General features: G+C 37.0%; 1 protein-coding gene and 1 long non-coding RNA gene across 8 annotated transcripts in view; one reads left to right on the forward strand and one right to left on the reverse strand.

Annotated features, from left to right (window-relative positions):
• LOC139963439 (NLR family CARD domain-containing protein 4-like) overlaps window positions 1-16777 on the forward strand; it is a 104378-nt gene that overhangs the window by 21129 nt on the left and 66472 nt on the right. For 4 of the 6 annotated variants that reach the window (XM_071964204.1, XM_071964203.1, XM_071964202.1 and 1 more), the window contains exons 5-7: window positions 2256-2332; window positions 4358-4410; window positions 5931-5987. In XM_071964204.1, coding sequence (XP_071820305.1) covers window positions 2256-2332; window positions 4358-4410; window positions 5931-5987 — 187 coding nt within the window. Of the gene's footprint in view, window positions 1-2255; window positions 2333-4357; window positions 4411-5930; window positions 5988-6522; window positions 6601-12495; window positions 12536-16777 lie in introns of those variants that run through there. The other 2 variants (XM_071964201.1, XM_071964205.1) reach the window with 2 other exon arrangements.
• Window positions 6653-11590, reverse strand: LOC139964157 (uncharacterized). Of its 2 annotated transcripts, none has more exons than XR_011791855.1 (3): window positions 11155-11590; window positions 9485-9699; window positions 6653-7414 (listed from the first exon to the last, which is right to left on the reverse strand). It is a non-coding gene; the product is annotated as an uncharacterized lncRNA (long non-coding RNA). The 2 variants fall into 2 exon arrangements; XR_011791854.1 differs by lacking the exon at window positions 11155-11590 and adding an exon at window positions 10505-11077.

A 16777-nucleotide genomic window follows, 5' to 3' on the forward strand; every position in this document is an offset into this window, starting at 1 on the left:
CTTTCTCCCTCCCCCCCCCCCTTTCACTCTTCTTCTCACAGCTCTCTTCCCCTCCATTTTTCTTCACACCTTTCTGTCTTTGTCCCTCTCCAGTTTATTCCTTACCCTGTGCCTTTAATCCTCTCTTTGTCCCTCCACAGTTTATCTCCTTCCTCTCCTCTTCTCCTGTTGCTTTCTACTTATAATCCCCTTTCATCCATCTCATTGTGTTCACTGTGCTCATTAACCTGTCTGTCTTCTGTGCGTGTTTTTGTCCCCTCTGTTACTGTAACTTGTCATTTAGCCTCTGAAGAAGATCCTGCTAGGATCGAAACGTCAGGCCAACTTACTTTTACACATTCTATTACACAGGCTCTCTAGTGGATAAGCAGTTTGCTAACAGTTTTATTTTATTTTGTTACATTTTTGTAAGGAAGTTTTGGTGGCTAAAAAATACTGTTATTGTTGTTTCTCAAACCACATTTTCACGAGTAAATAGGATTTACGGTAAGTTATACACTTGCAAGTAACGAACCTTTTTCATAAAACATTAAAAAATGTGTTGATTTTAAGAAGTATTCTTAATATATAAGTACTTAATATAACTATGTAGCCTTGCCGTATAAATCAGTTCGCATGTTAATTTGCTTAAATGAACAGTTTTTTACAGTCTTACCATTTCGTGACTGAAGGCACGCGTCGCATATATACGTACGGTATAACATTATGACTTTGCGATATTATCGGCCGAGCTGGGTTTTAGGTTGAATATGTAATGAACAGGTACCCTGGGACCGACTGAACTGCTGAGACGAGTACCCGGTACCGATATTTGGGACTGGTCCCATCACTAAATTCCCATCCTCCCCTCCCCTCTCCTCCCCCACCCACCAGTCCTCCTAAACAACAGAAATGACATAACCCTATTATTATAATCACTCTCACTCCGGGGTGAAAAAGAATTCGGGCATAAGTAATCAACCTCTGATCTGAACAAATACATTTCAAACAAAGAAATATGTAACCAATATTAGTTCCATACTGTCCACTTCTGTAATGAGAAATAGGGAAGGATTATTTGGCCAATTTAACTCCTCTAACCAAGTATATTATTAAATCACAAGATACGTATACTGTTAATGGTCCAATACGGTTTCCAAAATAGTGACAAGGGACAAACAGGCACAGATGAACATCTAACCGATTCACATTGCCTTGGAGACTAATATTGATTGTGTTCAAAATACGTCACTATTTTAATATCCGCGAGCACGGAAACTGCGTATATCTGCTGCCATCTACTAACGAAACTTTCAAGTCGGATGAATCTTGAAAGTACGTTAAAACAATGGATTATATTACCATGTATGACTGACATAACTTTCTGATCATTTCAACATCCACACAATGACGTCATGCACTTAGGGCCTATTTCAAACTGACAGATACTCATATAACATCACTACTGGGCTTCCATGCACTTGGCTTCAAGTTCAATTATGTCTAGTTTAAAAAAGGATCCTCCTCTGTGAATCCTCGATTATGGTCAAAACAAAGATGATGTAAAATACTCGGTGTTGGCCTAGTCGTCCATATATTGCTGTATTTGTTATTAATTTGACTCATTCAGTAACTGTCACAGTTTGTTAAGCGATTTTGCATTTTTTGAATTTGTATAAATTGAAACATCGATATGTGTTTCTGTGTAAAATTAAAAACAAAACTTGCAGCTAATGATGTGCAGTCTACATTTAATCAGTTTTTTTACAAACTTACGTAGCAATTTGCTGTTCTTTTTGTCAAATGAAGTATTCTACGTTACCGAAAGTGTTAACAATCAAGCCATATGTTAAGTTAGAACAGACATACAAACAAGGATAAAATAAAACATGATTTGTACCGTACAAGTTTGTAATACCTTGTAAACGTATAAGTTCATGTCATATGCATCTAATGAGCTGATATAATGGTATGTATACTAGATTAGGCAGTTCTTCCCACTTTTGAAAACTATGTTTGTTTCTCAAAAAGTAAAAGTGGTACAACAATGAAACCTATACACAAACAGGAAATACTTCCTTTAAAGTGTGGCTAAAACCCCGAAATTGATTTTTATAAGAAAAACATAAGTTCTGACCAAATTTGTTTTTGTAATATGTTTGTTTAATTTATGTGGACTACTTATTATTTGCTGTTTATCGTCATTTGTTTATTTTTATTGATTTTATTTGTAAATAGTATACCTTACATGATGATTACTTTGCTTCTCTCCACAGGGTTTATGTTGCTGAACTGCCAGACCCTGTTCCACTTGAAGTGATTCCATCATCTTTGATATCAAGGAATGTGAAAGGTATTGGTTATAAATGTAGTTGAGTAAGTAATTAGAGACCATTCGTCGGTGGTCTGGTGTTAGTAAATAACAATAAATTAACAGCTCTGAATAGCAAAGCTTCTCCACCTCCGTGTATAAAGCCACAGATAACAACAAAGATCTCAACTCCGCTTCGCTTTCCCTATTGATAATAATTCCCTACTGGACATTACCCTCGATCAATTTTTTTGATCTTAGCAAATTTTCTGTAAACGTAGCATTTATTTGCTCGTAGCAGTACAAATACTGATTCAAAAGGGGAAACTTGCACCAGTTATATATTAAAATTATGATAACATTTAAGGTCGAATGATACTTGGGAGTGCAGCGGACTAACCTTCTTCATTGGACCTACATATGGAGATCACGAGGGCTTATTCGTAGGCTCAAAAATAAGTACGAAAGCTAACAAAGAACATTACTTTGACCAGTTAAATATATTATTAATCGGTAACTACTGCTGAAAATTACCGTTTGTACATTAGGCATACTGACGGTTTGACGATAAACTATCCGTGTAATGGTTAAAGGGAAGAAATAATGGTTTCACATTCTCAGTATTTCTCGTCAAAACGTCAATAGGTCCCCTTCCTATACGATTAACCATATCCATGGAAAGAGGTATAATATGTATCGTTCTCCACATTAACAAAACCCTCAAAATGAAATAAGAAACCGGTTATGCACACTCCTTTCAAATTTACGTAATTGAAAAACTTATCATTTTGACAAGATGTAAACTAAGCGCAAAAAAGTGGTTACCATTTAGCAAACAATGTTATCATTTTCACAACTCCTGAACCTGGAAATTGCCACTATATTTCAAAATTTTACAAAATAGTTATTTTCCTATTTTTACAGTCTTGAAGGGTTGGAGAATGTTTTCACGGAGTTAATTATCACATATTAAGTTTATTACAATGTTTATGTTCCTCCGGTCATGTTTTCTCGTAACATGTTTATAAGTAGTGAGTACGTAGTTTGATGGTAAAGCAAAGTAAGTCAAGCTTATACGCCTTAAGGCTTAGTTGTCGCTGAAGAATTTAAATACTGAGCTGACTAAAGAACAAATCAGTAGAGTCACAGCAAAAAACAGATTATTGAATTTGGTCAGCACTCGTTACCACAAAAAAAGATTGAAATAGATTAAACTAAGACACCGACAAAGATTTGTTATCAAATGAAGATTACTCAGAGAGCTATTAATGGATTTGATTCGATCCTCAACATTTCTTTTACCAGACACTTTCAGCTGAAATCCAAAGGGCATGTAAAAAAAGCAAATCACATTTAACTTCATAGTTAATTATCAAATTTTTATGTTTTGCCAAGCGAATGGAAATCTTTAATATTGAAAAGCACTGAAATCTTTATCAACTCAAAAAGTTTTTTTTCTTTTTTAAAGCAGGTCTAATTCCCTGAGACGACCGTCGATTTAAATCAAAAGATTCACAATTGTATAACAAAGTTAAGCGACATAATTGTTTCTATTTCGAAATAAACATGATGATTACCTCGCGCTGATATTATGTTTTCTCTCTTCGAAGATAATAATAAACACTTTATTTTGTTCCTTAACTTAATTTCGGCAATCGTTCCTGTTAGCATGAGCTCGATGTTTTATTGGCTAATTAATTGATCAGTGATAAAGTGATCGATGTACTATAGATGACGTCACAATATTATAAACTGCAGTAATATTATAATTTTATGATAACATTTATACGGATGAAGTATTTCTATTGAGGGTGAGAAAATGCATAAACTGGTCATGGGCCTGGGTGACCATTATTCGACAGAATGAACATTTAAATGTCATTCAAAGGCGAAGTTCAGTGTTATGGACTAACACCTTTACTATTGGTATGTGTGCCGATGTGAATATGTCTAGGAAAAGCAGGATAGTTCGTATAACAGTTGGTGTCATAATGTCATTCCAGGCAAGTGAGTTTAACTTACAACAATTTGTTATCATTATAATTGGTCTCTTTCATTTGTTTTTAGTGTTTGACGGTAACCGATCTGCAAGATTGAATTTTCAGACCGGTAAATGGCAGGTAAGAGATCAAACGAGTTTCTTTTATTTATTTTTTCTTCATATACTACAGGTTTCGGTATATATTTTCAGCAAGTTACGTTTTACTTTGATTTTTGCACTTTGGCTATTAATGAGTTGATGTGAGTTGGATTAAACATCTCTTTAAAGGATACAGTATCGATCAATTCAAAAGTCAAAAGGCGCCTATGAAAAAAAAAGGTGTCCATCTGCCAATACTGTTTGCGCTGTTAATACATGCTAAGAGTATCCCATTCAGTGTTATGCTGTGATTTCCTATAATATGACATCAATACGATAAGACTGTCAGTGTGTGTGATCTCTATAGTAACTACGTATACAGGTTTCTTTGCTCCCTGACTGGCATATATGCTTATCATAGAAAATGTTATAAATAGATAGTGACTCTCTTAGGACTGGATGTTCAGTTTTCTGAGGTCACTAGTTAGAATCGCAGTGGATACGATATGAAGGTTAATGTTAGAAACTTTTGTTGATTATTAATTATTTCCGATTTGTTAATTGCCATACATAAATTGTTTGTTAAAGAGAAACTTTACCCGAGATTTTTTAACTTCGGATGTTTCATTCATGACTGATAATTTGTAATTAAAGAGCAGACTCTTTGGATTAGGTTTTTTTAAATTTCGACTGACAGAATCACTTCTCAATAATCACATTTCAAACCATTTGTTTTGTTGATTATCTAAACGATCCGTGACATCGTTGACATATATATTTTCAATTTCCGAGAACACCAACATCTTAACCCATTCATCGTGACAAGGTTATTTTATAAGTTTGAAGTAACAACAAATGCAGAGCAATTTCATAGCCAAACTCTCGCTATTTACCGGTATAGTAGAGAGTAAACCACGTAGAGTATTAAAACTGTTCACAATCACTTCAATTTGTTTAGTTCTTTAGCATTACTTTGTTTTGCCATTTTCTGATGTTTCAGTTCTTTCTTGTATGTTTTATTTCCTTTTGTGTATTTTTACTTTTTTCAGGTAATATTTTTTATACATCTATTGCGAGCATGTATTTACCCATTCAGGGATATAGTACAGTTGGAATTATTTCAAATCACATCAAATCGAACGTTGGGCACCGTTGAAATCGTGTTTCCCAAACACACTGTTTTTTGTTTCAATGACGGCACACACATTCATTTATCTGTTAATCTTGGTCTTCGATTAACTCATATTAGTCAGATGTTCTGTAAAATAGCGAAACCAAGAAGGAATCGGCGGTTGTTTTTGGAGACATGAAAACTAATTTGACTCGATAAATGGTTCCTAAATGTCTCTGCAAATTCACCTTTTAATTAACTACTCTAATTTCTTTTCTTCTTTCAGACATGGCTAAAAATAAACCTGTCTAGATCATGGATGAAATTATGAAATATCACTTTTGTAGATGCGGTATTTTATTAACAAACATTGTAGTACCAACATTGTTTGAGTTTGTTATCAAAAATCTGATGTTAACTTCACATCTAATATCTTCATCCTCCTACAGAATTGGAAGAGTGATTACTTCAAGAATCTCGATAAAGCAGCAACTAAGACTCAACAAGTAAGTAGAAAGAACTTCAATGGTAAGAATAGAATGTGCACAATCTTTAATACGTAGTAATTAAGCGTTGACACTCATCACAAACACCAGAACACCAGTAATGCAATGAAAGGGCGTGCTGGTATGTGCGCAAGTAATCCATTATCCACCACATACTCTTAAAACTTCCCCATCGTACTTTACGAAATGAGGAAGAGACAACAAACTCTACACGAGAGCTGTTACTACACACCGTTCTTGTGATTATTGTATGTTATTGGGCCTATAGCCAGGGACTAGTTAGACACTTCTGTTAATGGGGTACCAGTGCATTTCTGGGGGGTGGGGGGGCGGGCAGGCAACTCCTTTCTAAAAAAAAAGTTCGCAATTCCTTTTTGTTCCGGGGGGGGGTAGGTTACATATATTTTGGGACCCTATGCCTCACCAACCCCAACCCCCCCCCCTCCCCCTCTATATCACACCATGGCCTATAAGTGAACAATGAAACTAAATTATAAGATAACTGCTCATCATGGCATCTTTCGACCTCTCTCAGGATTCAGAGAGTGAAACCTCAAGACTGGCGGGTGTGATGGCGACTGAGACTCCGCAAGAACAGGAAATACCTACAGAGGTAAGAATCGTCTCAATGCCACACTCGGTCATAGACAATTGTAATGTAGCACACTGAAAACTTAAATTGGTTCACCGACTAACATAACGTTAGTCCATCTGGTGCCTCTCCCGACTAACATAGCCTTGGTCAGTTGCTATACCGACTAATTTATTCCTTAGTCAGTTGGATTTCTTAGTCGGTCATCTTAGTCCGTCAGCTTAGTCGATCAACAATTTCTTAGTCGGTAAATGTATATTAGTCAGTTACATTAGTTGGTGACATTAGTCGGTCTTTACCGACTAATTTATATGAGCCACCGACTAGTTTATAGCAGGTTTTACATTAGTCAGGATGGTGCCTCTCCCGACTAACCTTTCTTAGTCCGTATCGACTAACTAGTTGCACCGACTAGATTCACTGAAAGAATTAAACCCGACTAGTTTCACTGACTAGCATCACTGAAAGAAAAGAGAGAAGAAGAAACACAAATAATGTGTACGTTGGCAGTATTTATTTCTGATAAAACTTCTGATGTCTACAAAAGGCTGACTTTCGACAGATAGAGAAGAAATCGCTGTAAATAAAATCTGAAAATCTGATTTTTTTTCCAACAAAGTTAAGACAAGTTAATGGATCAAACATGAATCGCAAAAGTATAGCACTGCACAATAATGCAAAGTTGAATCTTGGGCAAGGGTTCCTCATGACTTTCCTTTTAAAGTGGTACCCCAAATCGACACCAGTTAAGTCTTCACGAACAAAGAGTGTTTCTCTTAACTACAAATGGCCTCCCACTTGTCTTCAGGAAGCCAAAATCTGCACCATTATTGACCTGTGAACAGAAAATATGATATACGTGTAAGCACAGATACAGATATAGCACATGATAACTCACATTATCATAAACATACATTTACATTAAAATTTTATAACATATTGGGAGGTATACATTTAAATCTAGGTCCCTCAAATTATAAGCCAGGAATAGCAGCTTTACCGAATTATTATTAGCTTTGCACAGCATAACACCAAGTTATTTCTCAAAGCTTAATAATTATGTTAATCATGCTAATAATGATCCCAATAGACCGGGATCCCAGAGGGTTTGGTTAGCTGGGAAGGTAACCAATTGCCTTGTACATCACAATGTTCACAGTGCATTCCTGTATATGAAACCAGACGACTGGCAAACCGACTGTGGTGGGTGTGGCTGGGAGAGCAATTTTAAAGTCACCTGATAGCTAACCTAGATCAGTTTTCATGGTAACACATCAAAGTAAGTACAATATGTCAGGTATGGCCCCAAGAGCAACAAATGGCCATTGCCAGTAATTATTGGTGGTGGGGTACCCCTGCCAGTGATCTATAATTGACCCCTCAAGGCTGACCGAGGTCAGCTCATGAGGTAACCACTTGAAACCTACTGGAAAATGTTGGTTAGGGCTTCAGATACAACTGATGGGCATTGCCAGTAATTTTTATTGGTGGGGTACCCCTGCCAGTAGACCCCCAAAATGCCCATGACCCATTGACCTAGATGAGCTCATGATGTAACCAGTTGAAAACTACTGGAGAATGGTATCACTTCATATGTAAGGGATGGGAATTTCCAGTAATTTATATTGGGGGGGGTACCCCTGCCAGTAGACCCCCAAAATGCCCATTCCCTCATTGACCTAGGTCAGCTCATGAGATAACCAGTTGAAAAATTACTGGAAAATGATAGGTATCACTTCATATGTAAGGGATGGGCATTTCCAGTCATTTACATTGGTGGGGTAACCCTGCCAGTAGACCCCCAAAATGCCCATCCCCCATTGACCTAGATTAGCTCATGAGGTAACCAGTTGAAAACTACTGTAAAATGATTGGCAGGACTCTATATATATGTAAGGGATGGGCATTTCCAGTAATTTATATTAGTGGGGTACCCCTGCCAGTAGACCCCCAAAATGCCCATCCCCCATTGACCTAGATTAGCTCATGAGGTAACCAGTTGAAAACTACTGTAAAATGATTGGCAGGACTCTATATATATGTAAGGGATGGGCATTTCCAGTAATTTATATTAGTGGGGTACCCCTGCCAGTAGACCCCCAAAAAGCCCCCCCCCCCTCATTGATCTAGGTCAGCTCATGATTTAACCAGTTGAAAACTACTGGAAAATTATTAACAGGATTCTATATGTAAGGGATGGGCGGACTCTGGCAGTGGTGGCCCACCAATATAAAATACTGGAAATGCCCATCCTTACATATGAAGTGATACCTATCATTTTCCTGTAGGTTTCAACTGGTCAAATCATGAGCTCACCTAGGTCAATGAGGGGATGGGCATATTGGGGGTCTACTGGCAGGGGTACCCCACCAATAAAAATTACTGGCAATGCCCATCCCTTGTATCTGAAGTCCTAACCAACATTTTCCAGTAGGTTTCAAGTGGTTACCTCATGAGCTGACCTAGGTCAGCCGTGAGGGGTCAATTATAGATCACTGGCAGGGGTACCCCACCACCAATAATTACTGGCAATGGCCATTTGTTGCTCTTGGGGCCATACCTGACACATTGTTCTTACTTTGATGTGGTTACCATGAAAGCTGCTCTAGGTTAGCTATTAGGTGACTTTAAAATTGCTCTCCCAGCCACATCCACCACAGTCGGTTTGCCAGTCGTCAGGTTTCATATACAGGAATGCATTGTGAACATTGTGATGTACCAGGCAATTGGTTACCTTCCCAGCTAACCAAACCCTCTGGACTCCCGCTCTACAGATCAGTGAAAATTTGACCAAACTTATGAAGCTTGCACGTTAATGATAAACTAGACTGTGTTTTTTTTTAAAACAGGTTATGAAAAGTATCTTAAATATCATTAAACAGTTGGGTACAATAGTTAAACTCACTCTTCCATCTTTTTTCTCTATGGTACTTGTTCCTTTGCTTTTTGGACTCTTGGATAAACTCTTTTGTTCTGCGAAGGGTACCAATATATCATCTTAAAACATGTCTTTAAGCCATATATAACACAGTTCTCCTCTTCTGTTGTTGCCTCCACACTGGTGTCGTACATCACAGGAAAGCTCACCCTTGACTTAGATATTTGGCTTTTCAATTCCTGCTGGAAAAAAGAAACAGCAAAGTATTCATCATTTGAAAAAAAAATAAATAAAGTTGTCACCACAAAGTTATGTGAGATTTGCTTCCACTATAGTCTCAAAAACCAATCCCAAAGTTTGAAGCAGACTGTATAAAGCTGAAAATTTGAACGAGAGTGTCATCACCATTGCAACCAGAATCAAATGCCCAGAATACAGAGATAATAAAACATGGGCTAAATCTTTGTTTGTTTTTATGATCTTTAAAAATATAAAATTTTAGAAACAGAAATGCACTGAGCCAACTTATTTATAGGCCTAATCGTTTTTAGTTGTTATTTTGCTTGCTCATATAACAAGCCTGTTTAGACCTAGGCTAGAGGAGAATCAGTACTTTGTTACACTAAGTTTGTCTACGGTCGTTTTGATTTAGTCTTACTAGTAGTACTAAAGTATCATAATAATAATGGACCGGCGAAGACTAGAGAATACCCAGAGTTTTAGCAACTGCGTTAAACTGTATCATCTGATCTTTTATTTACGCCAATGAGTTTCATTCAATCTAGGATCAAAAAGAGAAAACTAATTAATCTTAACCTTTAAACTTTGCTACTTAACAGATATGCTTGAATTACAAATAAATGTCAAAAAAACCTCATAATCTAAGAATCGATGCATATACATACACATAAACAGAATAATTTGAATTCGCGCAAGTGAACCCTGCACTACATTGGACAGTAAAAAAACGTGCAATTAGACCAAACTAAACATACTAAATTTTCCGTTACTTCTACATAAAATATCAATACAAATACAACAACTTACTCTTTTGGCAGTATACTAAAAGCACATGTTATAATAACTTCAGACTATCAAGCTTTCCTGAGAAAAAAACGGTTAATACTTCTTACAGTAAGCAAGTCGACCGTGAAGGAATGTCGCAATTGTTTCCTGGGCGTGACCGGAAATTAAATACTAAAAAATGATAAATGAAAAGGTTAAATAGAACTGAAGCGTGCATCCTGACTGCTCGCAACATATAATACCGTTGACTAGCCAACATAATGTGTTCAGCCGACTGTGACTGTACGTTTGAAGGTCTAGCCTTGCTTATTCAATATCACAAAGCCTACCCATTTAGATTCACATGGGAAATTACAGGAAATCTTTACCAAATGAGTGTAGACTTCAAATAAACTATTGAGCCTTATAGTTCCAGCATTTGTTTGGGAATAAATTAGAAGATTATGTGCCACTGTTCAATCTAGCCCAATACACACATAACACATTGTTAATTGGTGTTTAGAATGCACACTTTAGTGTTGAGAATGCACTGCAGTACCCAGTAGAAGCCTATAGGCTACTCACTGTCATTGCACATGTGTATTGCGAAACGCCAACGTGACAACGGTAGCGTTACACTAACCATAATACAGTACTAGTGCCAGTGGCCTAACAATTAACTTTAATTTTACCTTCTAGTTAAAGGAATAACAGGTAGGCCGATGATGCAGTTAATACCTCCATTCTTCTAAAGACCTTCTTGGGTGATTTACGGTTGAAAGTTGCTTAGAGTGATCGTATGAAACTATGCCAAGCCCAGCAAGCTGCCGTTGCCTCTCGGTTTCCAAATTGAAGTGAATCGAATTGGGTTAAAATACATTAGTCCGTCGACACCGACTAAGCTACGATTATGGCGTAAATCGGGTGTCCGTATCGTTCTTAGTCCATGGGTTAAAATACCTTAGTCCGTCGCCACCGACTAAGCTGCGATTATATTTTCCTTAGTCAGTGTAAACTAACTAAGAAGCAGCGATGAAACGAAGATTTTTGCTAGTCCGGGTGCATTGACTAACGTTAAAGACTAATTTAACGTTAGTCCGTGGCAATATTGACTAGTTTATTTTTTCAGTGCAGCAGTATACATATCTTCAGTGATTATCATTACAGTAAAATAACACTGTATGGTGAGGCTATCATCGACCACTACTTGAAAACAACTTCAGAGTTAGCATGACAAAGTAAGGCTGTCCTGATTGTATACCACTCGTAATTCCAGTACAGTTGCCAGCTATTGGATTCCGAATTGGAAAAAGAAGGAAATTTAAAAACAATATTTTGTGCACTTTTCAGCTATTACTATGACTAATATTGTTGATTACCAATTTATGATAATGGGAAGTTGAATTTAAAATCATGATCGAGTCAACGTAGCAGTAATATGACTGTTTTCCTGATAATATTGATAAAACGTCTCAAGTTTGATCTTAGCGACCCCCCCCCCCCCCCCAAAAAAAATGAGCAGAACACACGTAATTCAATTAGAGGGCATGCTATCATTATTTTTAAGTGCGCAAAGTAAGCATTTTTCCACCAAATACTCTTATATCTTCACAACATGAGGAAGGGACAACAAAGTCTACGCGAAAACTGTCACTACACACCGTTCTTGTGATTATTGTATTTCAATGGGCCTATAGTCAGGGACTAGACTTCTGTTAATGGGGTCCCAATGCTTTTCCTTTGGGGGGGGGGGGCGTGGGGGCAGGAAACACCTTTCTAAAAAAAAAGTTTTCGAAACTTTTTTGGGGAGTGGTTACAGATGTTTGGGACCTAGGTCTCCGCTCCACCCCCCCCCCTCCCCAACAAGACAAACACAAGTTGCCCATCAACTTCAATATTTAAATAATCGTTTAATAATCGCATTTAAAACAAATAGTTACCCCACTCCCTCCTCCACCCTCCACACAAAGAGGTCAAACTGACTGCTCAAACTCTTTAAGTTACTCTCACAATATATTGCTTTCCCTTTTTAGGAGCGTCAAAGGACCAGACGGAAATGTATCATATCTTGAGGTGAGTTAAAAGGTTAAGATATCAATATGATGAGGAGCCCAACGGGATACCTGAACAATACGATATTATCAGTTCTGTATACAAGAATGCTACCCTGCTGACAAATCATGTGTTCCTGGTAAATAATATTAGGATTCAGTATTTGTCTGAATTATACACGCAAAAAAATGGAGTGTTGAATTTGAACACTTTCCAGGTGTAACCGTTCACCCTACACCTGAAGGGTTACTCTGACCCTGAGTAGGGTTACATAATTCATGTAGCGTGTATTTTTTACACCTGCAGAAAGTGTACTTTCAGTTCGAGCATTCCGATTGGTCGAACCTCCCATCAGCTGGATTCTTAGTGCAAGTTAAGTGTTTAAACCACTGACAACATTTATCGTTACTAAATGTACTATAGTAACCACGGCCATATATACGTGCAAGCCACATAACGTTACGTATTCAGTGTGCGGTAACGAGCTACAATGGCATGGAAAATGACGTTATAGGAGACTGGGGCCTGGAAGAATTGATTGAAAAATTCGAAGGTATGTTTTGATATTATGTAAGTGTACGTGACAAGAACGAGATATGCTTAGAGACCCACGACATAGTTGGGTAGACGAATGCATTTGAATCGCTTGCGTTACGTAGACCTAACGTTAAAGTCATACGATAAGTTAATATAATAGGCTAGGTGCTGTTTGTCATAGTCAACTCATTGTCAACGAATCTGTGTTACCTACATACAAGTAAAATTAAACGGAATTGCCGACGGACGGACGGAGGACTTTTGTCTAGGCCTTTTATGTAACCTAGTGCATTCTATTCCTTTTGGGCGTTAACCGTAACTTCGTATACCCTGCGAGTCACTTTTTTACTAATTGCCATTTTAGCTTGTAAGTTGTAGCAAGTAGGCCGAAGTTGATGTGGATCGGTGATACTTTTAGACCTAGGCCCAACTATAATTTAGCGATATTATGGAAGTGATCTAGCTGTTATTGTTCATAGCCATCAACACAATTGCATGCAATGGGAGTGAGCATTGTTTCAAGCATTGTTAACATGATGCATTAGTTGTAAAAGTTGCCTACATTGTCTGATGAAAGTTTAATGCAAGTTCCTGTTTTGACAAGGAATCACTATAGGCCATCTGGCTTTCTAGTTTCAAACGAGCTTGAAGAAGACAACCGCAACTGATTAAATTGTGTGCATTTTCTTTAGGAATGTCAATGTTTTGTGAGGGGTACATGTAAATAACTGCTTATGCTCCAAGAGTGTTTTAACACAACTTCATTATGATGGGAATTTTCTTTTCTTTTCTTTGTTACTTAGGTAGCATCAACTTGGAATTCTATTTGCAAAAGATTTCAGAAAGACCTCAGCAATATGTGTTACTTCTTGGAGGAAGCAAAATACATCCTCAGCAGTCATTTGTAATCATCGAGAGACATGCCCTACCCGAGAGGACATTTATGAAGCCATTGATGTTGCTTCAAATCATTCTACGGTGTTAAATCTGAATTATACCAAATTGCAAGTTTCGGTGCCTGGGAATTTTTCCAAAAAGTTGTCAACCAGTTGCCTGGTGGTGTGAAGTGCAACCAGATTCGAGATTTTTATGCTTACCGTGCCAACAAAAAAGACAAAGTAACTGCAGTTTAGCAGTTGTCATAGACAGCACTCCACGTTTCCTCATCTCACGGATCAGAATGTATGTAAAGTTGTTGCTTATTTGGAATTGTCTTTGGGAAGAGTTGTTTCTTTATGTTTAATTTGGAATACCAAAGGTACGAGCCAACAACAAAGACAAAGTAACTGCAGTGTAGCAGTCATCAGAGACAGCAATCTACGTTTTCTCATCCCACGGATCAGCATATATCTAAAGTTGTTGTCTATTTGAAATTGACTTTGGGAAGAGTTGTTTCTTTGTGTTTAATTTGGAATACCAAAGGTACGAGCCAACAACGACAAAGTAACTGCAGTGTAGCAGTCATCAGACAGCAATCTACGTTTTCTCATCCCACGGATCAGCATATATCTAAAGTTGTTGCATATTTGAAATTGACTTTGGGAAGAATTGTTTCTTTGTGTTTAATCTGGAATACCAGAAGGCATGCGAAAACAAAAAAGACCAAGTAACTGAACTGTAGCAATTGAAAATGTTGGCACTTTTAAGTTGACTTCATTCCACAAGACAGTACTTTTATAGCTTAAATTGTTTATTTTACATTTAATGGGATATAATTTATGGACCTCTGGAATAGGAAGGTAGAAGGGTGTTTAATTGCTGAAAATCGCACATTCTGAATTGTTTGTGTTGTCATTGCTTTTTGCTCCCTCTTAAATGTACCTCTCTGCTGTGAGCGATTCAAACATGCATCCATATATTGTTTACCTAATTACTAGGTAATAATTAACCTAAAACCTGTATAAAATATTTACTAAATGGGTGCTATGTAAACTTCTCTGGCAAAATTTTACATAACAGTATTGCATTTGCGTTACATAATAAACATGTAAAACTGTACAAACCAGCAGTTAAGTCATATTTACTTAAATGTTTTAGTGCTTTTATTTCACATGAAAATTAAGTATAATTTTACTTAACCTGTGTATCACGTTTTTTGAGTGTAAGTGTTATATTTATGGGATTTGGGGTTTGCAATTTCACCTGCAAGTGTCAATTGAACATCAGTAAGGTGTTGGCTATATTCAACACGCAAAAAGTGTAAGAATAGCCAGACATGTGGTGTTACTACAGCGCTCCCATCAACTGAGTAGTAAACACCTTTGAAGAGCTAAATTTAGGGGACTGGGTGTGACAATGACACCTGCAAGTGTTGATAAATTCAACACCAGCGAGGTGTTAGATTTTCAACACTCGGAAAGTGTAAAATTAGCAAGGAGGGTGTTGTCCCTGTACGAGCTAGGCTGAAGTGTTTGATATGACACTTATCGATTACTTTTCAACACTCCATTTTTTTGAGTGTATCGGTATCTGCCTCTGACAATAAAACATCCTAAGAGGAAAGATATTTAAAATTAATCAGGCAGAATATTCATAAGTAAGTAACCAATCGTAAATTCCCTCCTCGCCCTAGTCTTCCCGGTAAATGTGCCATAGTTTTGGTTAACATGCAGAGATAATAGGTATTAAATAAAACATTGAAACATATGAAACTTATGTGACATCATCAACAATAGAAAGATCGCTGAGTGAAATTAAGCTTATAACAATATATTTTCTATAGCCATCTATCATACAAATATTTATTTGCACCGTTAGAAAAGCGCACAGTAATCGATAACCACATTTGTATCTCTTTTTTTTTCAGTTCTTCGTTAAAGATAACGTCCAGTAACCAAATGAATCAACCTGGGCACCTGTTGAGTGATAGTACGTTTATGACGTCAGTGGCTACTAACAATGTGACGAATACTTCATTAAAAGGTCTTCCATTCATATTGTAATTTGTAAAGATCACATAGTGGTAGTGTTTTAGTTACAACAGCAAGAAATTATTGCAAATATCTGGATACATTCTTTAATATATTCATTGATCACTATCAGAGTAATGTGTCCTTTCTAACTGAGGTTTTTTTACGTTTGCGCACTAATCAAACTTTCCTTACATGCCATGATATGACGGTCTTCAAGTTGACTGATATATCTCACATCTGATTTGAGTATTTGCATCTCGCCGTCAACCAGTAAAGTGCTCGTCAAATAATTAATCAATTCTTATTTTTAAATAAAAATACACCTCCTATTTGTTGCAGTAATCCACTGCCGTTTGAGCTATCTACTGAATTAAAGTTGATTTGTGTTGCTAACCATTAGGTAAGGGGGTGGACACTGAATTGTTTATAAGACCAGTTGAAAATTACTGTGTCCTATCCATGGGCGGCACACACGTTTGGCCTCATAAATAAACTGACTTGCAATTTAATTGTGAGATATAACACCTTTGATATAATGTCTGAAGTACAGTATTTCGTCTAAAATCAATCAAGTCCCCGACTTTTTTTTCGTTTTCTTGTGAGATTGTTAGTGTGCGTTCTGTCTGTGTTTTGATGTAATCTATAACCACTATGCTAGTATGATTTAATATGTGTATTTGAGAGAAGCTGTTTGTTCGATATGAATGAAAGCACGTTGACTTTCTGGTAGCCTGTGGATGGCATAATATTTTCTGTGTAAATATTAAATTTGAGGCAGTAGGTTAATCTGCTTGTTGATTGAGCAATATAATTA

Source organism: Apostichopus japonicus, chromosome 22, assembly GCF_037975245.1.
Source record: "Apostichopus japonicus isolate 1M-3 chromosome 22, ASM3797524v1, whole genome shotgun sequence".
Lineage (NCBI taxonomy): Eukaryota > Metazoa > Echinodermata > Holothuroidea > Aspidochirotida > Stichopodidae > Apostichopus > Apostichopus japonicus.